The sequence below is a fragment of the Falco rusticolus genome, chromosome 5 (assembly GCF_015220075.1).
Source record: "Falco rusticolus isolate bFalRus1 chromosome 5, bFalRus1.pri, whole genome shotgun sequence".
Taxonomy (NCBI): domain Eukaryota; kingdom Metazoa; phylum Chordata; class Aves; order Falconiformes; family Falconidae; genus Falco; species Falco rusticolus.
This window is the reverse complement of record NC_051191.1, coordinates 75,876,183-75,902,106: the sequence shown is the minus strand read 5'-3', so window position 1 is coordinate 75,902,106 and position 25,924 is coordinate 75,876,183. Positions and strand designations below refer to the sequence as shown.

Sequence of the window (25,924 nt, the reverse complement as noted above, 5' to 3'; positions counted from 1 at the left end):
GCACTGCACTTATCCTTTGGACCCTATGCTTGACCAGAGCTGTCGGGAAGGCAAGCACCAGCACACGTGGCACCACTCGTCTTACTTGTGAGACTGCCCCAGGTCTCGAGACCAGCCCAGTCGTGGCCCCGCCGTTGCTCTTGTCCCTCCTCTTTTGAACTCCGTCTCTGACATGTCATCTGGATTGAAGGTGGTAGACTGACTTCTTTTAAGTCTAGTTTAAAGGAAGAAAGCATATTCATTTTCTGGCTGAAGAAAAGGCACGCTGCTGTCACTGCAACCGATACAAGCAAGATCTCCTAACAGGGTTTGTAGCTGTTCTTCTACCTGCTACTGACCTGCTGTTCGCTCTCAAATGGCACACTGGCTCCTGCTCATGAGACAGTAAACCATGGAGCCACAGGTTGGAGGGGGAAAAAGGGAAGATGTATTCCCAGCAAACCCCTGTGCAAGCCCCAGCTCTGGAGAATGGTCATTTCTCATCTTTTACTTACTTTCCAAATAACTTCTTGATCCCCCTGGCCTTCTTCTTGGAATCCGGAGAAGGTGGTGTCATCTGTAGACTATCAGTTTCTTTTGGGCGAGGGGGCAAGCCAGCCAGATCCAGGTGATCTGCAGATCCCTTCTCTGTTTCAGCTATTGCAAAACAAAAGCCCCATCAAGACCCACTTACACACGACTGCACAGACACACTCCTGAACTTGGGAATAACTCTTGCTAGAATTATAGAGAGCCACCACGGTAAGAAAATGGGGCAAACAGGGATGGGAAAATCCAGGAGAAACATGTTCCTCCTTCATGGACCTGACTGGGAATACTCCAAGGCAGTGCTCTGCAGCAGTTAAGTGCCTTGCATCCAAGATGGGCAAAAACCACCTTGTGAATCAATCACTGAATTAAACCTCAGGTTTACTCTTCCCTGGGGAATGCTCCTACAGTCCTTTCACAGACAGAGCTGAGGCATGTGGATGCCCAGAAACAATTCAGCGCTGTGGCAGGGAACCAAACTACGAGTCCCCAAAGCACAGAAAACCAGTTTTCCTGCAGGCATCTGTCCTAATAACCTGCACTACTCCCTAAGCTCCCCACCCAGGAAGTTCCAGCAACAAATTCTCGTCCCAGGAGCAGGAGGATCCTTTTCCCCTCACTTCTACAAATTGTGGAATATTTTGTTTCTCTGCAGAGAAACACCACAGAGTTTAGGCTCTGTCTAAACTAGATCTTCTGAGTGATCCACAAAGCACCTCTGATTAGAGACCAAACACATTACTACCCACTTTAAAAGCATTAAATCTTTGATCTGCAGCTGTTCTTTTCTATGACAACAAATCTGAGGGCTCCTGTCCCCAAAAGGGAAGTTGTCACAAAAGCTAAACTAAGAAAGAAGAAAACTCTTTTTAAGATCAATTAAAAAGAAAACTAAAGAAATTGCAGTTTCTACTAGGCTACGTTAGCAGAGATGTGCAGGCAAGTGCCAGACAGCTGAATAAAACTACCATGTGGAGTTTATGCCACCTACTCGCTGGGGAACAGTGATAGCACAAGCCTGTTCAGAAGAAGCAGCTGTGGCAAGGCAGCCTGCAGCAGGCTGACAGTCAGGCCTGTAACCACTTTTACCATCTTTTAACATGGCTGTGTAATTAGACAACCATAATTTATATTTGAAATGGACTCTCAGACTTCCAGGAGAAAAGCACGCAAGTTATGTGAATCAAGGTAGAGCATATATTGCCGGGACACGTGGTCTCAAGCCACAGAGTTAATGCTGAGGTGGCCACAACGTGCCACAAACAGCAACAAACCGCAGGCTTCACCAGTGAACCTTTCTGCTAGGCAAACTTTAGACAATTCAGCCAGAATACATTTGGACATGTTCCATTTTCCACCAATGCTTTAGATGTTAGACCTTGCAGTGGAGCAACAAGGTCGCATAAAAGATTATTTCCAGGCACTTTCATTTGCCTGCTATGGAATATGGGGATCCTGCCAGTGGCAGACAGCACCAGCGTCGAACCAGGCTTTGGCATTTGTGGTTTTTGCTTTACTTGTATAAGAAAAGGTGCTAGCTTAGAAAAAACACATTTAAATGGCATTCTAGAGAGAGACTACCAGGTCAAGGGTAGATGCATTAGTAGCAGAGATTTGCGGGTATTGCAACGTTTGCTCTTCTACCTTGCTCCCTTTCATGCACTGACACAATCTAAGGGGCCATATGGGAAACCGAGAGGGCCCGAAGCACTTGGTCTCTTCATCAGCGAGGGGCACATCGGGTGGCTGTACAACCACCCGGACTGACTGACAGAGCTCTGCTTGCTAAGACCCCACAGGTCTTACCCACCTTTGCCAGAACCCGCCCAGGGAACCCCCACATCACAAGACTGGTTTTTACTGTGTGCATGGCTCCATCCCCATCTGGCTCAATTATTTCTCATTTGTTTATTATATAACAAATATAATCACGTCTTAGAAAAGGAATTATGTATCCTTCCTCTCAGAACTCTCCTGAGTAAACACCTGTGAAATACACCTCGTTCCCTGCTTTGCCACCCTTTAAGCTCTTCCAGGGGCTCCAAGACAGGTGACAACACAAAGGTGCCTCCCGTATTTAAACATCACCAATTCTCACCTGCTGCCTCCGTCTGTGGGTAACTTTGTGCTCAAAGTTACGGCAAAGGTCTCTGCAAATTAACCCGCAATCTCTCTCATTAGTAGCAGTTACTGAGAAATGGCACAGCTGACTTAGCAGAGGGCAGGTGTTACATGAAAACTCCTTTTAGCAATGGACAAAAGTTTTGATGCATAGCTCTGGTGTCTAGTTCTTGTTTGGAAAGTGTGTGGCCATAACCAGCTGTTAGCAGCAGTCACAACACAGCGCTGGTACAGGCAGACATGCAGGATTACTATACCTAAAGTAGGTGCGCTTGCACTTCGACTGCGATCTTCAGATATCCAAAAAACGCACATAACCACACGCAGCACAACGGGAGAGAACACGCAGAGGGACAAGGTAAAACACAGTTCAAAACTTACATCAGCAAAATACATGACAAAGGGAGGGAGGTACATGAGACACATGCGCCACACACAATGCTGAGTTCACACAGAGATTAGGATTACCAATTCACTGTTAATCCCCCTCTCACAAAAAAAGAAATGCAGTAGAGTGCTATGGTGGAGAGGGTAAAACAGCACCGCAGTCACTTCGGTGCAGGGAGGTCACTTGCTCCACAACACATCGGGCAGGTGACTCGCACGGGCTCCCGTGAGATGGCAAGTACCAGGACACCAGCTTTACAGATGGAAGCACTGCAATCTGGATAACATAAAGAACTCAAATTCACAGGACTCTGATCTAGATGGTCCATCTTCCAATCCTTTACGACAGCCACAAGTACTCCACTTTGTTAGACAAATTAATTTCAGGGTGAAACAAGTGATTACACAAAAACACACATGAAATAAACAAAAGCAGACTCTAACCCTCAGAACAGACTGTACATCTACTCCAAGTAAGCTAGCAAGTTCCCATGCTATATGTCACAGGCAAATGTGGGGAAGGTATAATAAATGTATAGGTACGTTATTTCTTTTGAACAAAAGTCTAAAATTGTCTTTGAGTAAGAACAGGAGACTCTTCTGCTCAACAAAGCAGAAGCTATCCACCTTCAGTCTTCTGAAGATAAGAGATAAATTCCTAAATCTCATGCAAGAGAAAGCCAAGAACTCTAGATGAATGTCAGCAGATCTGATGCACAAGACTCACTTGACGCTTGAACTGGAACAGTGGAAAGACTGCTATAGCACAGCAGTGAATGCAAGTAGGATTTCAGTTGGTGGCAACAGCGACTTCTGCATTAAGCAGAACATTTTATTTATTTCTTTGTCACGTGCAAATGTCATCAAATGACAATTCCAAAACAATCCACTCTCCATTACAGGTCCAAAAATTAACATGAGCTTAAATAACTTGTCAATCCTGTTCCTGTTGTCACCATCTCTTTGCAGAGCTGCTTCAATACACATAAAATAAAAGAGGGAGACTAAGAACTGCTGCATCATTTCTGTACATCTCAAAATCTTATGAAAGATAAACTGAGGATGGAGCCCAGGGAAAAAACACCCCACAAATCCCATGTGTGAAGTACTGCCAGACAGCTAGCATTTCAAAACAGCAGCAACACACTACAAGGTCCCAGGGGAGATATCACAGCATAGGCTGAAAAAGATCAAATGCTTCATTACATCAGTGAGAGTTTCTTTTCTGTTTTTTTTTTGTTGTTGTTGCTGTTTGGTATTTTCCAAACATTCCACTGAGAAAAGTGCCACCAAGTCACAGTGAGGCTAAGGCTGGCCTTCCTGCTTCTTAAGACAGTTACAGCTGTTGTTAAGACCCTTCAAAATACACAAAATCTGCATGCAGGTGCATGATACCTACCCAGATTGGGGGCACTCGCAGTCCTCTTGTTATTCTTAATCTTGAAAAAGCCTCGTCCAAATGAAGATCTGGCTTTACGGGTACCAAAACTGTCCTCGTCGCCTGTGCCACCATGAGAAGGGGACTTTGGAGGGAGAGTTGCAAAATTCTTACCTTCCACAGGAGGTTTAACCTGCTCAAGTTAGGTAAATAAAAGATTCAATATCAGGGAATTGCAAAAGGCCTTTTGAGAGAGACTGCAAAGTGACTGCTGACAGCTAATCTGTAGAGTCCCTCTCATTTGTTACTACAAGAAAACAGAATGCAAAAGCCGTAAAGGAAAACATAAAGAAGACTCTCATTCAAGTACCTTCACGACCCAGGATTACCATCACTACCTTCTAAGAGTAACCTGTCTTCTTTAAGATGTTTCTCAGCTTCTGTAAGGATGGCTTACAGGTATGGAAAAGGTAAAAATACAGTCCTGGAAGGCTATGAACTTTTCTAGCTTTCCAGGGTTTCCGTCTCCCCCAACAGCAGCTGTAGGGGCAGTGGGAAGCAAAGAGAGAGACGAGACCCCCACAGTATACCCATTGTCTGCCAAGTGTCAGACAGCTCTTTTTGTCTATCACTGCTCTGCAGCTTCAGAATTAATGGATTAAACGACTATGTCCATTGCCAAAGCTGAGAGGAAAATAGGTATCAAGCAAGGAGTATAAATGCCAGGACAGCCATCCTACACACCAGTGAACCAAGCTAAAGCAGTAGTTTTAACCTTGCCAGTTGTTTCACTGTCTCTTTAAAAGAAGGAGGGAACAAACCCAATTACGATCCAAATACGACCCTTTGGCTTTTGCTGAATCGATACAGCATTCACCCTACAGGTGGTATCTGATGTACATCACCTCTGCTCAGGTCTTCCTATAGGCAATAATTGTTGCATGCAAACTACAGCCATACGGTACTGCAGGGTAACTGTTCTGCAATGAGTCTTTTTAGCAACAGAGTCTCTACTCACAGAAAACAATTTGGAAAGCCAAAGGCTTTTAAAGAGACACTAATCAAAGGTAATTACAGATTCAGTAAAATACTTAATGGTTAGCTTTGTTAATTACCTAGTGGTAGAACACACGGGGGAAACGCTAGCTTAGACGGCAACCTTATGCTCAACTAGACTGAAAGATAATCCATGTTTGGGAAGACAAGAACGTGTGAGACACTCTAAGCCTGACACTCTAAGCCTGACACTGAAGTGATGATGACAACCATCATATTAGTCCTCGCTCTCTTGTCTGCAGGTCTGCTATTCCTCCTCTGGAACTGCATGCTGCAATTTCACGCAACTGAGCTTTTCAACACCCGCTCGCAGTCTGCGTTTCTCTGTGTACACGCATGAGCACGCACGCACACACACGTTACCTCTGTTGGCTTCTGTGCAGACTCTCTGTCCTGTTTGGGAAAGATTAAGACAGACATTTAAAAAGCCATGATTTACAGCCAAATCATTACTGAATTCATTACGGTTACTCAGAGTTAAATTCTGACTGGAATACCCTTCCCCACCTATTTTTTGTCCCCCCCAGATAAATCTCTCCAGAGCTGTATTTCACACAGGTTAATTCTTGCTTCCTTTGAGGTCAGTGAGCTGGCAAGAAAATATGGTTGCTTCGGTTTACTTTGTAAAGGATTAGCTGTGTACATAATTAGCGACATGCCATCTGTTAAAGCACTAATGGGCACAGCTGGCTGAGGGGACCCAAAGCAGGAATCAGACAGGGTAGAAGCCATGTAGATAAAACATCCACAACCTCCATACCTTGACGTCCAAAAAACAACCCCCTAACCCATGAACTCTAGCTCTCATCATCAAGTTCTGGTTACATTTTAAATCAACATTCCACCTGAGCTGTGAGGCACAGCTCAGCGGTTTGGGTCAGGGAACTCAGGAGCTTTTAATTTAGGCTGTCAAAAGAGAGTACAGGAATTACCCTGATTTGATGACATCGTTAGAGGCTAGCTGCTTTTGGTCACTTCAAAAGAGACCTAAACTGAAGCTATCACCAGACATACAAAGGCTCAGTGTTTTGTTCCTGAGCTCCTAAAACATACAGTCATCCCACACTGTATTTTATAATGCATTAATTACATGGTCTTCCAAAATTCTTCGCCTTAAACACAGGTAGGAAGTGGTAGTGGGAATTACTTTCTTCTTCTCTTAAATCAGAATAGCATATAAATGAAAAAAAACCCAAACCCACAACCCCAAAAACTCATTATTTGAGGAAAAACACAGCAAGACAGTCTCAAGGAAATGCCTCATGGAAGAAAAAAAAAAAAAGCACCTGTGTTTTCTGTGTTTTCAGAGACAGAAGATTTTCACCTTTAATAAAATCTGGACAATGTCACACATATGTGACCATTGCTAACACATGACATGAGGAGCCCTATGCTGACTCAGAATTTCTCAGAAGGCAGCAACAGGGCATCCACGGGGTCACTACCACAACAGAGACATCACCCCTGTTTCTAAGAGGATGGGAGAACATAACGAGACCAAACCAACCGCTTCAGATGTCTCTTTTCTCAAACTGCTCAGACTGCTGGACTTCTGCAGTGAAGAAGTTCTGAAACAATAACATAAAAGCCAAGCCAAGTTACTGGAATTGAATTTGCCAAGATAAACATATTCTCAGGAACATCTTTAAAGAAAGCATTATAATACGTGATGAGATATACTAAAAACAAAGACATTTTGAATTAAGGCAATCAATGCACTAATAAAAGCCCACGCAATTTCACGAGATACTGTAAGAACCTCTACATTGTAATTACTGCTGCTAATGCTTCAGTGACATGATGTCTACCTTTGGGTATTTCTGGCTTCTTATTTAATGTTGTATTTTCAGAAGCACAAGCAAAAGTTACACAGGCAAAGGAAGTGATATAAACAAAGCTATGAAAAACAGTATTTTTAGCAACAGGCTTCTGACTAATTTAATCCTTAAAGAAGCCAAGCATATTAAGTCAAGCATGTGCGCTTTAGCATTTTATCCGCAGTTCCATTTTCCATTTCAGATCAGGTATCTCCCAACTTATGGTGGGATTTACAATCTAGAATACTTAAGTCTGGTTAAAAGAAAGTTACCATTACAATTTCTCCTGCAACCAAGTACAAATTAAGAGTAACTTAACTGAATTTTACAAAGTTACCTATCTTTATACCAACATAAGGGGAGCAGAATTTGGCTTTGGGAATTCTCATGGCACTAAGTCACTTGAAATAAAAATAGCTGCTGAGCCTCACTTTGTGTACCAGACAAAACCTGTTGACTTAGGCTCCTTGCTAACAAATAGCTTTGACTCAGCTTTGAGTTCATAAACAGTCCCACTGATTTCCCTAGGCAAAATGGCTATAATTAAGAAATTAAAACTGTTTTCTCATTGGAGTCAGCTTTCTGCCACTATCAAAAGCAAAAAGCAAATCACATGTACATGTACTACAGAAAACTGTACACTTTGAAGTATATTGATGGTCTACAACCAAATCAGAGATGCTTCACAACTTAAAAAAAATTAACTGCATATGTGCACAGATAAAGCATTGGAAAATAACGACTGCAAAAACATATAGGACATCAGCAGAAAACTACCGCCACTAAATATCATCTTGTCTAGAATTAGTGGACATTATTTACACGTGTATGTAAAATATGTGTTGGGGGAGACTTCAAGTTGAGAATCACATATAAATATGTTTCCTAAACATTTTTTATTATGATACTTACACTGGACTATCACACAGCTGAGTTTCTGGGGAGGAACCCACTGATCTTCCTTCACTGTAAAACCAAAAAAAGATAGGAAAAAAGACAGACATTTGTGGATCCCATCCACATATCTTGCTGATACAGAAAACCTAGAGTCTCAGCCTGCTTTAATCCTGTTTTCACTTCAGCTGTTACGGTACTAACACATGGCAAATTTTCCCCTCTATGGTGCCAAGTCTTGTGAAAGATTAAGGACAAAGGTGAGCTCAAGAGCCCCAGGAAAGGCAACTGACATTGCAAGTTGATGACAATACTGCACTATTCACCTTATATAAAAGCAGAGGTTACAGCATGGGCAGGGCCTGCTGCAGCACCAAGTGGTGGAGGTCACTGGCTCTCGGTCAGTCACCACAGTGCATGACATTTTGCTGCAGGTTAGTGTTTTGACTGTTTTTTTCCATGACAGGACACAGAAGAAATCCCTGCTGGTGATGGTTAGAGCTGCAGGAGGCACAGCACAGCAGAAAGAAAGCAAAGCTGGTGATCAGGATAAGATGCTTTCTTTGACTGGAACTGGAAAAATCACACATCAATTTGTGCTTGCACAGATTTTCAGCATCAAGATCGATGACAGTTTTAAGCCAACAAGATTTCCTTGCCTTTGAATTCTTAGCATTTGATAACCATTTAGATAAAGCCAGGGATTTGGACCCAGAAAAAAACCCGCAGCACAGCCTTTGTCTAGCTGCAAGTGTGGTGCACTTTTCAGTACTCTGCAGTGCCAGTCCAGATCTGCAGGGGCCAGGTTTCCTCACTCAGGGAAGAAGGGTGGCAGGCTTAGAAATGCTGGAGGAAGCTGATGGACACTTGTCACCCAGGAGGCTGCCACGGGGTTCAAGCATGGGCGTCCCTGGGTGCCACAGCTCAGCCACAGCCCCAGGGTGCAGCCACACATCCCCACCCTGGCTTCCCTGGGGCATTGTGCCTGCACATCTCATCTGGCTTTCAAAATCTCAGGCAGGGCTCTCATAAAAGTGAATGAACAAATGTCTTTGCAGTTCATCACACCAAAGGACGGCAGCAAGGAGATCTCTTTCTCTGATCTTTTGAAATGCTGCTTGGGTTTCCTTCTGGGGCTCCATGAACAGCTCAAGTTTAGAGCTGGAGAGCCCTTTTGTTGCAGTTTTGGCAGTGCCTTACAGCAATCTTTACCAACTGTGGAAAATGTCTGAATGCAAATCACCAGGAATGCATTTGTGCTAGCACAGCCAACACTATCTCAGTCAGACCTAGATGATGTAAACCTAGATAAAAATGATTCTGTGTCCTTTGCTACATTAGATCAGTTTTTCTCTCCTTCTGTTCATTTCTTGTGAAGCAGCTGGTATAGAGTATGAGCGCTGCTACGAGCAACAGCAACCAAACTAATACTTAATGAAAAAGATTTAATCAATGCACTTCACAAACATAAGCTTTGTTTGCTATAGCTAGTCAGCTGAATACTAGCCTTGTTTAACTGACTTAATGACTTGACAATACAGTAACTGACAGACTATTACTCTCATTAAACGTCACAGAACACTGGAATTAAAATTGAAAAATACATGGAAACAATAATACCTCATTTCACTTGCAGGATCTAACTTAGGCTGTGTTTTCACTTTCTCTGCAACAGTTTCTGAGCTCTTGGATGTTGATGAGAAAGATGGGATCGAAATCTGTAAAATACTGGTATGGATCTGTAAGGAATTCTAAAAAGAACGAAGAATACATGTTAACACTGTTTTGAGCTGAAATTAAGCAGTCATAGGTGAAAAGAGTAACATAAATTATGAAAAGAAGGATCTGAAATTTAAGATTTCTTTCTATTGTAATACAATGATTTACTACTTGAAAGATGACACTGAAGATAAAACATGAATCATTGCACAAATAAGGTACAGCATAGACAAAAACCTCTCAAGTCTTTCAAAGCTGCCTGCTATCTCTACCACAGGTCCCATGAAGGGTAGTTCACTTTTCAGGTTTACTCCTGTCCTCAGCCAGTCAGGGAATACCAAAAAGCTGCTAAACATTGGATTTAATTTAGTTTTTCTTCATAGTCTGTTCATGCTGTTTAGTTAAGTAAGTCAAGTTCCCGCTCTGACTCAGAGCTTTAAGAGAAGAGTTCTATAGTTTTATTACTGGAAAATCTGATTTTTGCAATCACAGACTAGACCACAACCTACCTATCATTTAACTGAATGGATGTAATGATGACTGCATCCTTTCAAATATGACAGGATGTATTAACTAAGTCCCAACACATTTACTTCAAGTTCCTGACAAATTAAATGCAGCTCCTAAAACAGCGTTGATATGAAAAGTCATTTCTATGTTTCATAGGAAAAGTAGTTTAGACCCATTCTCATGACAAATACAGCTATTTGCTGCCTCCTGGTCCTGGTTGATGATTAAGAAAAATAAATTTAACTGAACTCAAATGAAATTCCTCAGCAGCTTTCACAAGAAAACTACATTCTCCAAAAGGATACAGGACATCACTAAAAACTGTGCAACGCAGAAAAATCTTTTCAGAAAATTGAGTTTTGGCATCTTGCAATATGAATTCAGCACATGCAATGTTTACAAGGAGTGATAGCATTAAATAAGGAAGAAGAAAAGATACCTCTTCATGAATATTCACATTAAACTCATCGTGGATTGGAGATGCTGTTACTGGGGTTGGGGACGGGCTTTTCTCTGGGTCAGTCAGGCTTGGTGTGTCCAATAAAACCGTGGAAACAGACCCTGAATTCAAGAAGTCTTCACTGTCACTTTCCTTGCCTGGAGGGACAGAAGATGGAAACTTGTTGGCTTTACTTCTGGATACATGATGTCCCCTGCTCCCATGCAAGGCACAGCCAGCATGCTCATTTATGAGCCGAAAAGGGAATAGGCTAGGATTTTTAAAATTTTTTTTATGACAGACTACAATAGAAGAAGGGGAGTCATTGCCAAATGTTGCTTCTGAATTCAACCCCCACAACATGGCAGGGTTTGAGCAGAGGGAGAACATACATCTGGCAGCAAAAAGCCCAGCAAATGCCCCCTCAGGGTGCTTAGTGGGATCAGTTTCAACAAGCTGAATAAACTGGAGTAGTTATTTCCTGTCCTGTGTTCTGGAATTTCATACTAAATGCTTCTCTTCCTTTATTCACTAGGGAAAGACCAGGGGGTCATGTCTGCTGAGACTTAAGATACCTTTATGATATCTTCAAACTACCCATAGGCAAAATGCAGCCCATTGCACAAGAGTCTAACACCAGCTTTTAAGTATTTGCAGACTGTCACAAATTGTGTTTCATTTAGGTAATGCCACAGCCCACACCAGCACCTGGCATCCTCTGCTCCCCACAAATAACTCGCTTCTGAGCTGCCTCAGTACTACCAAAAGGCTTGGATATCCACACTTGTCATGGGTACCTGAGTACTGACACTGACAAGAAAAAATTAAAGGCAACTCATACTTTCTACAAAGTGAGCAGAAACCTAGCACTCATTGCCAAAGACATGATGCAAATACAAGCCAAAGTCTGTTCACAGCAAAAACCTCTCTTGCCCGTTTTTCATTCCCTGAAATCTCTGTCTATGCTCCATGAACTGACCACAAAGCACAGCTCCCAGAGACCTGAGGTCTGTTTTAACATCCCGTCTTTGAAGGCACAGCACTACATGGAAGAGCAATACCTATTCAAGAAATATTGCATGGTGTCTCAGCCCCCATCAACACCCTTCCTCTTCCTTCATGGATAACGTGCTTTGCCAGCCTTGCAGATTGAAAACATGCAGCTGTGTCCTTAATGCACAGTTTCAAGGAAGGAAAAGACCCTACATACCAAGATCCAAAGCACACAGAGTTTTCAGCCCAGCACGCTCTGGTGCGTGCCAGCTCCTATCCTGGCTTACATCCATGGCACCGGACTAAAGAGAAGCTGCTTCCAGAACCCACCGCTGCGCCTGCCTCGGGTCTGCAGTGGCTGTGGGGGTGCAGGACAGACAGCTGGAGACCATGGTTGAGGGCTTTCATGGAGCCCTGCAGATCAGCTGGCCCCCTCAGGAGCAAAGGTCTGGATCTCCTTGCTGCAGTCACGGCCTCTTAAAACCCAAGCAGAAGCAAAGAGGGGCACCAGGAGCCTCTCTTTTCCCTGGGTCTTAGCTCGAGTCTCAGCAGCATGTCCAGATGGGGCTCTGCCCTCCACTTTTCCTGCCCTGGCTCATGACAGCAGACCCAAGAGCCCAAACATAAATCCACCCACCACAAAAATCCGTATTTTGCCTCCTCACTCATTTCTGGCTATTGACGATCTTCATTCACTCTTTGAAAGCATCTCTGGGGGCTCCTACATCCCTCTCCTAGGAAGGTCATTCACCTCCAACATTTGGATGGCATACACAAGCCACAAGCCCTTGTCTGTCCTAATAACAGCTCAGGCAATGGACCAGGGTCAGTTCAAGGCCTCGGGAAAGGCGGGTTGGCCTTCTCTGGCCTTCAGAGGACTCCATGACAAGGGAGGTTTCCATAAGGTGGTAATACAACGCTGTGGTGCAGACTATTAAGTTGCACATATTATAGGCACATAGGTTATCACAATGCTAATGTGTTAAAAACTTTGGGGACAGGTCTTTCAGAGGACAATGACCTATAAAATGCAACTTGAGTGATGAAAGAACAGGATGATGCAGGGAAACATCCCACCAGGCCAGGGTTACTGCTGTAAAGGGAGGTGCTCATTTTCTAACACCTGAGTGTTTTCATCTGAAACCCCAGAACCATTTCAGTGTTATGTTCTATGTGCGTTTCTTTTGATTTTCTTTTAAGGGAGGAAGGAGAGAGACAGGGTATTCAATACAATCACATCAAACTGATGACCACCTTAACATTTATCATCTTTGGGGGTCAGAAGCTCCTGGATCTGGAAACTTTCACCAGCCTTGGAACACATGGAATGGACCGTTATATGTTACAGTATATATTATAGCTACCATTTCAGGCACACAGTTAAGCTCATTATCTGGTGGCAGAGAAGGCTTTTTTTTTTTTTTTTTGGGGGGGTGTGTGTGACAAAAGACTGGTAGCAAAAGCAAGCCTGCCCCCCTACTGTGTTAAGGAAGAAGAACTCTTCCATAGCTGCTGCATGTGGTATTTGCGAAGGCTTCATTATATGCCAAAGATGTGGCGTGTCATCACAACACAGTCCTGGCAGCACACCCACTTTGCTACAGACACTTTTGCAGCTCTCAGGCATTGCTCTTACAGCGTGCGCAGCTGCCAGGGCGGTGCTGGTTTGGCTTGCAGGAACGTGCTTGCTCAGGCACTGCTCTGCCCAGCTACCAAGCCCTCCCCAGGAATACACGCAGGAGAAGGGAACAGCAATTTTTAGCAGTTAATGTAGTTGCCAGCCCTGAAAGGCATTTCAGAAGGCTGTGGAAAGAGCCTGAGAGCTTATCATACCCAAAATAATTTTACAAGGGGGAAATAAACAATGTGACAATAATAGTTACCACTACCAGATGATAAATGGGATAGCACCCAAACATGCAGCTGCCTGGACAAAAAAGGCAATTTACCAGTTCACACCAGTTAGAAGAACTGGCTTTTACTCTGCCCAAGAGATGATTCCATATTAAGTCTGAGTTGATATAACACTACCACAATGCACCTAGAGTTTCAATGCAAGTAGGGTTGGGTTTTTTTGATTGTACAATACCTTTTTTACCTTGAGCCAGTATCACCATGTCTTGAACTTTCTTGTACCTATTCAGAGATTGCCGAAGCTCTTCTATCTTCCGATCCTAAAACAAAGCAAAGTTGTGACTGTGCTTCTTCCTTCAGTGAATCAAGAATAAGAACTACAAAGACTAGATAATCTTCAGTTTAATCGGTTATGAGACTAAAAGAAATGGGAAGTCTGGATGGGAGCGGACCCAGAACTCTGAGAGGCTTTGAAATATCAAAACTTGTATTTAGCAAAAACTAGCATCTGGTTAATCACCAGAATTGTTCCAGTATTGAAAGTCAATTTCAGGTCCCTTGTTAAGTCAAAGGTAGAGTATAACAAATTTGCCACGTACAAAGAAAGCAGTAATCAAAGGATTTAGGGCTTTGGCGATCAAAAGGAAACATCCTACAAAGTGCACATGCATATGAATGCACAAAAACATACATGAAAACAATGAGTATTTTACAGAAAGCCCTTTTGGAAACACAGTTTGTGATATCTCATGGGACTTGTATGAAGCTCTTTACATTTTCAGATCATGGTGTGAATTGCAGTCACACTAAACTGAATGACACAACAGTGTAAGGACTCTGTGTATACACAACAGAGCTCATAAATGCTCAGTTATAGCTCCTTAAAGGTACCGCAGTGCTTCTCACAATAGTGAATCACTGATTCTTTCAAATTTGATTTTTTAATTGCATTGTGACAAGTTCATATATACAGATTTTCTTAGAGATTTAACTCAACCTGATGAATGACTACTGAAAAAATAATGACTTTGCTACCTTCTCTTCATTTGCTGCCATTAGAGATTCTACCGCCTTCTTCATTTTCTGTACCTCTATATCTAAAAACACAATACAGTTCTCCAAGTCAATTTAAATAAGACAGTGTAAGGAAATAAAAAAACCCAAACAAACAAACACAAAAAACCTAGAAGCAACTTGGTAATATCTGTCTTTTAATTTGTAAATTTACTTTCAAAACATAAGCCACTTAAATTCTATTTTAGATGGAAATATATAGAAAAAAAACCCCTTTTCTTAAAAACATTTTTTCTGACATTTTTATCAACGAAACGATGAAATTCAGGAAATTTCCTCACCCACCCCTCCCTAGTCTTAGGACAATGGAAAAGTCAAGAGTAAAATTACTGCTTGACTTTCAGTATCTGCATCTTTCAAATAACTGCAAAACAAAAAGTCCAAAATACAAAATACGGCATTTGGAGTGCAATAAAACTCATCCTCAGTACAACAGTCAACAAACACCCCAAATGGCATCTCAAAACCCCACTATACAAAGCAATAGGATTAATGGATATGATGAAGAAAGCACTGTGCAGTGATGCTTAGTCTTAATTCAGTACGGATGCAGAAATGAGGACAGCACAATGGAATGATACAAGTATTTGCTGTGATGAGCAGTCATGCTGGGATATATACTGTAGTTCAGACTTGGAAAAGGTCCCTAATACAGATGACAGTGTTCTGCACTTCATCTATAATCCTTACTTACAACAAAGTATAAATACATGCAAACATATATGTTCTAACAAGGTTAGATACTGCAGGTGTTCTGGACTAGAAATTAAAAAAGAATTGAAATAATATTAAATTTTGCTAAAAATCTTCCTTGCATAAATGAAGTGAACTTTAGATTTCATTACAGACACAGGCAGGTGGCCGAATTCACAGGCAAGCAAGCATTTTACCTTGGTTTTAACTTCCTAAAATTTCTTGGAAAACAAACAAGAGTGGGAGGAACATTTTCCTCCTTAATGAAATGCAAGAAGAAAACAAGCCGCCTGGCTTTCTAGATGAAAGACACACTGGGCTAAAAGAGCAGCTGATCCAGTTCCAAAGATTTTCACTCCATTATGCTAACTGAAAATCTGGTTTACTGGATTGTTGACTGCATTTCATTGAGAGGCAACTGTTTTTTGAGTCTCCATGAGACCACATCTTTCTTTGCCCATCAGCTTTTCTTCAGAAAACTTTGGATTTAAAGTGTGATATATCCACTCTTATTCTCACACTTTACTGTAAGTGTAACTAAGGGTTATAGATGATACAACCTCACAATGTTTGTTAAAGCAGTTTTGCAAACACATGCAGAAAGCTGTTCTGGAAAGCACTTCTGAAATGCAAATGCTTGCGGAAAGACACCAGAAACCTTACTTTTATCTTTGAGCTTCTTTTTACAATTTTCATCTGTGCAGGAAAATCCATTGGATTTGAAATTAGCATAAAGGTTATGACATTAAATAACTTTTAAGACAATACAGATACTTAAGGAAGTCAACTATTCCTCATGTATCATTGCAGAGGCAAGCAGTTCAGCGTTTCAACCTGCACTCCCGTGGTGCTAACATTCCTAAAGGCACAAAATAGTCTCTCTGCTCTTATACACAACTACCTGTCTCAAGAATATATTTTTCAGCTTGTAAGGTCTCAGAAAAGGCTTATGCCAATAGAGTACTCTCAAGCTAACACTTTACTGGCAAAAGCCAGCTAAGTGATACCGTATACATATTTGTTCAGAAAGCACAATTCAGCTAATGGGGCAGATCACCTGTGTTAGCTACAAACATCATTATTTAATATTAGTCCAAGGCAGAAAAAACATGGTTCATCACGGCAGAAGATCTCGTGCTGAGCTATACTGAAAACTAAAGCTGAAAAGCAGCATAATGGGAGTTCAACGTACACAGCAGCCCCCAAGAAGCCCCATTTAAGCAGTCATAAATGCAATAAAGTCAGACAAGGTTCACATTTAAATGGTAAAAAAAAAAAGGAAAAAGAATCACAGTTCAATGTGGCTACTTTTAGTGATCTTATGCAGTGGTTTTGAAAACAGAACATTTTATTAAATAAAATGTTACAATCAACACAGAGCATTTTCCTCCTTGGGTCAGGGGAGGAGACTAACTGATCTCTTGTGGCTTTATTTTTCTAGAAAACATACTTTAACAGCACAATCTTAAAATCAGCAATAACTATCAGTGAGATATATTCAGAAGTGAAATTGCAGGATTGAGGCCTTAAAGAAAAATTTCTGTTTTTAAATAAGTTCCCGAATTAAGTTTCTCCCAAATAAATACTGATTTTGTTTCTTCTTTGCAAGCAAATAAAAGTTATCTGACACGTAAAATTTCTATGCTAATTAAAGCTTAATTAGGATTTAGACTTGACTAGTGCACAAATCCAGAACCAGTCTTCGATTTCACCTATTTATGGCTGAGTCCACACTGAAGATTACCAGTACACATCATACTTTGGTCTGTAGTTCAGCTTTTCCCCTTCCTTACCAGTAACGGGTGTACAAGCAACACCCAGCCCACGTAGAAAGTTTCCTTATCAATATAATCTTTTGGGGGAACTTGTTGAAATTAGTTTAAGGATTTCTTTACCAGTATGAACTGCATCCTTTGAGGCACTACGCAAACCATGTAAAGAGCTAACTAGGGATTACTTAGGCTAATTTAAAGTTGATCAAGAACTTGCTGTGACAGTAGGTTCAGCAGTTGCATCGTGAACACCAACTAACTATATTCAAAGAAGTAAACACAAAGGCAGAAAGTATATGAAAGTTGAGGCTTTTATCTGTTATTGCAAACATGACCTCGGATGAGGTGACCTCGGAGGACATGGTAACAGAGCCTCCCTTCTTCTTACCTCTGTCCAGTATTTCAATTCCTTCTCCTTTCAGCTTGCAAACCAATTTTTCTTGTAATCTTTTTACCTCAGCTTCCTTCTGCTCTAGTTTGTCTTTCAAAGCTGCTAGCTCATCCTGTAATACACACAGAATCACTCAGTGAAAGCTTCCACACTCATCTGAGACATTTCCAAAATTCCCTCCTATGAAGCATGGCGGACAAGTCCTCAGCCAGTGAAGATGACCAAGGGCCCCCTGACATTTATACTGGCTGAGGGTACACCCACCAAACTGAGTCTGAACATCACAACAGACCGTGGAGTCCACAAGGGGACAAAACCAGGGAGCCTACGGTCCGAAAATGTTGGCCTCATATATAATTGAGAAGAGATTTTACATCTAAATTTAAGTAAAGCAAAAGTAGTTTTCTTATTTATTTAGCCTTGCAGAGACAGAGAAAGTGCAGGTGATGAGGCTGAATGTTAAAATTTACATACACTTATTTTGGTATTTATAGGGCATTTTGCATGTTCAAAGGTGGACAATTATGGAACCGTGCTTACACCAGGCTGAGGACAGTTTCAGAAATAACCACTGATTCTATGAAAGAAAAATAATCACAACACCATCAAGCACATAAACACATACTGGAAAGCAGTTCAGATGAAAATGTGGTACCTCTGCCACAGTTTGGGTTTGCTGATCAAGCATTAGGAAAGGAAACTTAGAGCTGAGATTCACGGGAATAAGACAGATGGTGTTTGGGGGAGTTGGGGTGTATTAGATAAATGCTAGCAAATTTTAACTTAGATCTAACCATCTGCACTAGCAAGTGGCTGGCACAGATCCATGCACTTAACTTTTTAAAATCTGAGTCAAATCCTACCCAGTTTAGTAACATGTTTCTTTGATGTCCGAGGATATCTTGTGCAACAGCATCATCAAGACAGGACCCTCAGTGCAAATGTACCCAACACTGAAAATTTAATTTGTTCAGTTTGTAAACAAAACAAAACAAGGCAAGACTCACAATTTTGGCATTTACAGCTTCTAACTGAAGTTTTAAATCCTGAAAGGAATAAACCAAACTAGAATACTGTGGCTTAAGTATATTCCTGAGCTTCCCTCAAAAGATCTGTTGCAAATATACAGTGATGTCTGTGACGCAAACTATGGTCCAGACTACAGGATGTCTCAAATTGGTTCCCGTTTGCTCTAAAGCAATATTAAAAAAATAGATCAATCTTAAAATTGTCAGTAAATCAAAGCTTCTTCCAGAACAATGGTTAGGCAATACAGTCCTCCAGTGCTCCAACTTTAATTTTGATGGGATTTCTGTGAGACTCATGCTTCTCCAAAACAAGAACACCTCTTGGTCACTAGAGAAGCTGCTGTTGTATCCCTGTGCAACTAGAGCTGCATGTGGTTGTTGATACATATTTCTTCCCCGAATTAGAAACACACTGTAAACTTACATGGTAGAGGGGACAGTATAAAACGATCACTATTTTCTAGCTAGTTTTTATGAATAAGATTTTTCCAAAAAGGTGAGAAAATGTTCTGTTTGAATAACGGATGTAACCTACAGAAGAGGCGATCTTTCCTTGGAAGGGGAATGATTTAATCCAAGTTTAATTCCATTATGTGTAACCTATGCAAAGCCCACAACACCAAAACCCTCTCCCATCCAATATAAAAGCTGTTTACAAGGAATATCTGCATAAGGAGCTTTCCACATCTAATGGGAAAGGGCACACTGCATATCAACACACAGCAATTAATGAAGAACAGAGCATGACAGCACGATGCAAGACAGACTGTAAAATGGTGGAACATGAAGGATTCAAAACAGACCCAATGTTACCCAGAAACTACTACACCTTTAGCATCTGGCTTTTTTGCTCCATCCGTTGCTTTTCATACTGCATCTGACCCACCTTGATTTTCATACTAGAAAGTTTGGCCATTAAAGACTGGTAACAGAGACAGAGGAGTGAGAGAAAACTAAAGATAGAAAAGAGACAAGGCTAAATGGCAAAGCGAAGTTAGACACTTACAGAAACAGGCTGCTAGAATTACTTTGGTGAATGCTTTCTCATCAGAAGTGGCTGATTTTTAGCACATTTAGGAAAAAATAAATGCTTAGCTTTGGTCTCACCTATGGCAAATGCCTTACGTACTGCAACTGGTGTTTCTTGACACATATGTGAAACAAGGGTGTAAACTGGTAATAAATTTACTGTTAACAGCCAGCTGCATGGTAAGTTATCCTTCATAAAAAACAATGTCCAGATCCGAAAAACACAGCTCGACATTTGGAAATAACCCGTGTTGCTGAGTACCATGAAACTCCTGGGCCTGAGCGTGCTCAGGATTTTGCAGGGTGCAGGCAAGGACTGGGGAAAAGGCAGCGAACTTCTAAAGCCTGACTTACACCCATCTCTGCTTCTTCCCCCTCAGCCTTCACTTACTTTGGTTGTTTTCAGTTTTTTCTCATACTGGAGTCTTTCATTGTCCATTTCTCCCACTCTCAACCGCAATTCATTTATTTCCTGGATCAAATCCTGAGTGAGGGAAAAAACAAGACCAGAAACAACAAAGAAATTCAGTAAACAAAACAGAATAATTGCTACCCATTGATAGGACCATGAAAACATAGCAGCAATAAAAGTCGCTCCATACACAAACACACACCATCCACATTCATAGCTAAGTCAGGCAATTCAGAGCTTCCTAGGTATGCAGGGACTGTATTTCTCAGTTTCTGCATTAATGCACTGAATGCAAGAGGGCAGAGGAAAAAGGAGACATAAATTGAAGTTGTGTCCCCTGTGTTGAGGGCCAAGAAAGGCCTCCTGCCTCTCTGGCTGCTCACCTGCTTGGATGTCTGCTGCTATGGGCAGGTAATGGAAAACGGTGGCAGCTGTCCTTCAATACACAGCAGCCACATCCTCCCCTCCCCTCACACCTCAGGCTCACCAGCTGTCACCTGCCTTTTCAGAAGATGAAGCCATTACAGCGTAAATACACATTTCCACCACTCAGATGAACCCCTCTCTACCTGACGGCTGAATGGCAGAGCCATCCACTGGTTTCCACAAGCACAAAGGCCTATGTGCTTAAGCATCAATGGCACCACTACATCCGAGCTTTGCAAATTCAACCTGGTTTGGAAGAAACTCGGAGCCGGCACCAAGTCACATCTGAGCTATTCAGGAGAATGGCTCGACCTCCTGGCCATCCTCTTGGAAAGACCTACTAGGTCTGGAGGTCAGCCCTGAGTGCCACCAGCTCTACAGCTCCCTTCCTGCAGTGGTGAAACAAACTCTGAGTTGCACTGCCCCACCAAGGTGCAAGGCACTCTTTCTCCAAACCTCCCCATTGCCAACATGGCAAAATGGGATCTTAAGTGGCCAGCTGCAGACCTGCAGGAAGCCTGCGGAACAGCCAGGACAAAGTATCCTTCTATATAAGAGATAACAAACCACAGCTTATTGGGAAAACGATTTTCCTGCTCAGCAAGGGAACACATCATCAGAAAGGTGTCTCTTTCATGCAATTCAAAGTTGTCCAGCAAGCTTCTGTGTTGTGACCTTTAGTTGATGTATGGACACCAGACCAGTGTTATGTTTGTGTGAAAAAAGAAAAAAAAAAAAAAAAAGGAAAAGAAAAAGAAAAAAAAAAAGAAAAAGAAAAAAAAAGAAAAAGAAAAAAAAGAAAAAGAAAAAAAGAAAAAGAAAAAAAAGAAAAAGAAAAAAAAGAAAAAGAAAAAAAAGAAAAAGAAAAAAAAAAAGCAGTTTCTCAGCAGCTACTGTAACACTGTATCACCAGGAAATGCTTCAAAGGAGGAGATAAGCTCTTCGTGCACCCTAGAAAACACAGCAGACTGGAACCACAGCACAAGGGCTGTTAAACTACCAAGAAGATCGTACAGTACTTAGGTCTCGTCTTTCTGCATGGTAAGGCAAATCCTATCCATGTTAAACAATGCTGTACATTGAGCTAACAACTATAAGCACATTTTTTCAGAGCTAGTTATATAATTAATGGAGATCTATACTTTACAAAATAACAAGCCAGCACCTGACATTCACAGGTCCCTAGTACCACCTGCCTTCCAGCCCCACACCACATCTTCTGAGCTTACAGGCCTCTGGTAATTATTTTGTGCTTAACAAATCTGATGGCGACAGAGCAGCATCTGTATTTCTTTAGTAAGATCCAAGCTCAATCACCAGAATTACAAGGAAAATGAAAATTTTGATGCTATTAGTAATTACTACTGCTAATGTATGACTTTCTGATTTGGGTACACCTGCAATTCCTCACTGATTCTCCAGTGTGTGACCTTTACAAAGCACCTAACTCTTCTAAATATAAATGTACATGGATGTCAGTCTGCATGACTACACCAACTGAACTCTTTCTTGTCAATGCCAAGTGTTTGAGACCTCTAACAAATCTACATTCCCAGATCTCATGGTCAGCTTTGATACTATGACGATTTGGGGCTTTTCTTTCCTGCAGCCATCATTTTTGCTTTGGCATGACCCAATGTCAAAACATGCTGTGTAGCAATAAGTGCTGAGGTTGCTGCCTACGTATTTATCACTTTTATGTGATACACACAACTATGTGGACTTTTAAAATACTGAAGAAGGAGAGGGAAACCAGTTATCCATATTCAAAAGGCCCCTGGTGAGGCAAAACATATAACAAACCAAAACTTTTCTCCTTTTAATGAAAAAAGTTAGCACAATCCTTATCGATTAACAGCAGTGTCAAGATGCACTCACAATCTCACAGAGAGCAGAGCAGTCTTGCAACCAGTATCCAAGGGTGTAAGATCTTGGAGCAGAAACTAAATTCTTCTGCTTAATCTGTTATGGACCTCATGGGTAATCAGAACTTTTACCACTGGTAACTGGTCACTAAAAATACTGTAAAATTTCTCAAGGGTTAAATAGAACTAAAGACAAGTCCTAACAGCGTTCTTTGCTCCAAAAATATTTCCAATTACTCTCTTGCAAGTGCAACATTAACTGATGTCTTATCTACAGCACAGTAACTGTAAATGGCATTTGTTCTCATCTTTTTGAGGCAGAGGACTACATTAAAGAGTTGCCAGGTTCCATATACAGCCCTTCACTAGTATAAAAGAGATGGTCACACCTTGCATAAATGAGCAGAGAAAAAAAGAAAAGGCCCAAAAAGGGCTGTCTCCCCTGCTACAGAATTATTATTTAACTTTGGGCAAGCTACTGGAGGTAGAGACTGCCGAAGGCACTGAGGTTCCCTAAGAAATCCTAATCCTCCCAGTGTACTTCATTTTCCTTCTTGCTGCCCTCAAACATCTATTCTTCTCTTCCACTATTCCCTGTTCAACTGATTTTGGCTACAAACCCTTCGCAGCAAGGACTACGACTTGCCCCTCCTGCAGCAGCCCCAGCAAGGACATCATGGCATTGTTCGAAACCTGAAGGTGCCAGCCATTGCAACTGCTTATGACGTGAAGAGCTTTTGGGACCAGTGTGATGCTTGAGGTGTGTACGTCCCCGTGGCACTCAGGGTATTGTATATGTTCATCAGGATCTGAGACCAGACCAAAAACCCATGGAGTTCCCTGGCTGACCCGGATGAATCAGCTGTAAAAGTCACCCACATGGTGGCCAGTGTATGGCACCTGCTTTGCCTGCATTTAATACCTCCTCTGCAGCCACCCCTGAACGGGTTAAAATACCTGTCTTGGGCATAATGCATGTTCCTGTCTTAGAAGCCTGAAGACCAGGAAAGAGCCATGAAATGGTCCTCTTTTGATCCAGAGTCAGGTCTCTCCATGCAAACACCCAACTAGGTGGCTCCCTGAATGGATCCATAAACGGAGCTGACAGGGTGGGACACACAGACTCCTATTTCCCAAAGCCTTTTTCTCTCCTACTCGTGTTACTTGCGCTCTTCGTAGCAAGGCCGGCGAGGCACAAAAAAGCAATGATAACTTTAAGCTACAGGGGTCAGAGGCTTTGTTACTGGCACTGGAAACAAAAACATTGTTCTACACCACTCAGAAATTCATCTGCACAAAGGAGACTGGTGGTGTTTAAAATATGAAGAATTTCCCACGAGTGAGCCAGTTTACCCTCTGGCTGCTGCTTCAAAGACGGTGTCTGGTTATGGACTCCTCCCTAAATAAACTCCCTTGTACGATACTTTCTTACATAAACTCAGCCCAAGTCAGACCACCCGTGCTCCTTAAGGAAAATTATAATAGTGTCTGCTAAGAAAGTGGAAAGACTGGAATGATTTAAAGAACAGAACAATTATAAATCTCTATTACGTATACAATTAGCTTTGAAAAAGCTGTGTATTTGTGAACATCTAGAGAGTAAAGTCCTAGAGTACAAAGGAAAACGCTTACAGATACAGTGAAGCATCTGTTTAGAAAAAGAACAGTGAATATGAAAAACCTACCAAGCTGGAATGGGCAGTTGCAATGACAGACATAAGTAATAGCTGGATAATATGAAGGATTTAATCTGAATGGTAATTCTGTAGGAGACAGCAGCTCCACAGAAGCTGTTGTAAGACATCAATGTTTTGTTTTCCCTTTTCACTTCCATTTCCCTAAATAAAAACAGAAGCAATATTCATAGGGTTTTTTTTCCCAGTTTGGGTATGAATTCTTTTCCAATCTGAACACTGTATGTAAACGCCATAATGTGTTTTATGGTAGAATATTTTAAATATTAATTTAAATACTCAGATCTGCTGAAATAATTGATCATCTACTACTTTAAACAGGAATATAATTAGATTAACACTGAATAAAATACTGTGTACTTCTGAATAAGTACTGCCTCCAAAATACCTGTTAAGAGATTTTGCATGGCTGAGACCCTTATAACTAATTAGCCATTCATTTTTCCACTGAACAAAATGCAAATTAAGACCTATTATCCCTTTCAGTGTCTAAGCCTAAGCCTTTTTACAGCTATAAAGTGTTGAAACAAAGAAGAAACAACGTAATAATTTCTATCACACTAAACTACCTCATTCTGGTTTTCAAAGGGAGGGAGGAACGTTTTAGTAATAGTTCATTACTTCGGGCATAAATATCGAGGATAAAAATCTATATAGCCCCTAATTATAGTAATTACCTTTTAGACATTAAAATTACCTTATTTTTATCAAAGACATTAGGCTTATTTCTAGGTATTTCAAAGAGAAAGGTCTTCACAGCGGCCACGGAGGTTAGCCTCTTGCACTGAGCCTCCCGTGTCGCAGGGCATGCTGTGGCCCCACACTCTAACCACTTCTCTGGGAACAGAGGTAGCTCCACGTACGCCTTCTTGGTGTGCTGAGTTGTGCTATTAAGTTATGGAGAAACTGCAGTTTAGGGGGCAACAAAGGAAGGGGGAGTACAGGCAAGCTCAGCAATGAATCATATTCAATAAAAATAAGGATAGAAAGTGAGGAAGCCAATCACTGAAAGCCCAATCACTTTTGTTACCTGTTTTGGACAGCACAAGAAACCACAGGATGTTTACAAACAGAGATGCAGTGGAATCCACTTCTGAAAGCACCTGGTCACTGCAGTCACCCAGACCAAACTTTGCCTCCCCAAAGCCATTTACTGCTGTCGACTAATTTATCTATCATTTGGGCTGCTTATGACAGCTGCCAGTATACAGGTGAAGAGAGTTACTTGTATGCTATAACTCATGAAAGAGCCAAGCACTGTGTGAGCAGAGAGACCTCATGGGAGCTGTGAAAGCAGCCAGCTCTTAAACACACCTCCTACGGATGCAGAAGACCTTCAACGATTCCCTCCACCTTTCCCCCCACCAATTTCTCCAGCACTGCCATGCGCAGTACTTGCCAGGACTGCCAAATCAACTGCTTTTAAGGCAATGCTGTGATACTTCACATAACACCTGGTATCAAACTAGAGGAAAAGGTAACAGGAGGCAACGTGAATACAACCCACAGCTTAGCAACACCCAGATGTGCTACACTGCAGGAAAGGACACTGCCACCACTATGTAAACAATCACCACCTTTCAAATCTGAACATGATTCGAGTCATTGTTTTTCAACCAGTGGACTTCTCTGGGTCTGCAGATTAATACAGACAGGTCCAAAGAGAGTAATTCAACAGCAAGTCTAACTTTTGCTCTTATGCTTGCAACACAAGTGAGGAATGACACTTCACTGGAAAATACATAGGAAACTGGAAGGGAGTTGGTAAACCACTGACTAAAGTGGAAAGGACAGATTTTGTCTCCTGTGATGGCATTATGGCTTCTTTCCTTCCAGAAATGAAT

General features: G+C 41.6%; 1 protein-coding gene across 7 annotated transcripts in view; it reads right to left on the bottom strand.

Moving 5' to 3' along the window:
* Positions 1 to 25,924, bottom strand: part of PPFIBP1 (PPFIA binding protein 1) — a 119,580-nt gene that overhangs the window by 13,775 nt on the left and 79,881 nt on the right. The window contains exons 8-21 of one of the 7 annotated variants that reach the window (XM_037390657.1): positions 20,075 to 20,167; positions 17,624 to 17,738; positions 16,127 to 16,159; positions 14,732 to 14,793; positions 13,932 to 14,016; positions 10,850 to 11,007; positions 9,802 to 9,932; positions 8,200 to 8,253; positions 6,978 to 7,038; positions 5,834 to 5,863; positions 4,436 to 4,607; positions 2,907 to 2,939; positions 495 to 636; positions 86 to 214 (exon numbers count right to left, since the gene is read on the bottom strand). In XM_037390657.1, coding sequence (XP_037246554.1) covers positions 86 to 214; positions 495 to 636; positions 2,907 to 2,939; positions 4,436 to 4,607; positions 5,834 to 5,863; positions 6,978 to 7,038; positions 8,200 to 8,253; positions 9,802 to 9,932; positions 10,850 to 11,007; positions 13,932 to 14,016; positions 14,732 to 14,793; positions 16,127 to 16,159; positions 17,624 to 17,738; positions 20,075 to 20,167 — 1,298 coding nt within the window. The remainder of the gene's footprint in view (positions 1 to 85; positions 215 to 494; positions 637 to 2,906; positions 2,940 to 4,435; positions 4,608 to 5,833; positions 5,864 to 6,977; positions 7,039 to 8,199; positions 8,254 to 9,801; positions 9,933 to 10,849; positions 11,008 to 13,931; positions 14,017 to 14,731; positions 14,794 to 16,126; positions 16,160 to 17,623; positions 17,739 to 20,074; positions 20,168 to 25,924) is intronic. The other 6 variants (XM_037390658.1, XM_037390659.1, XM_037390662.1 and 3 more) reach the window with 6 other exon arrangements.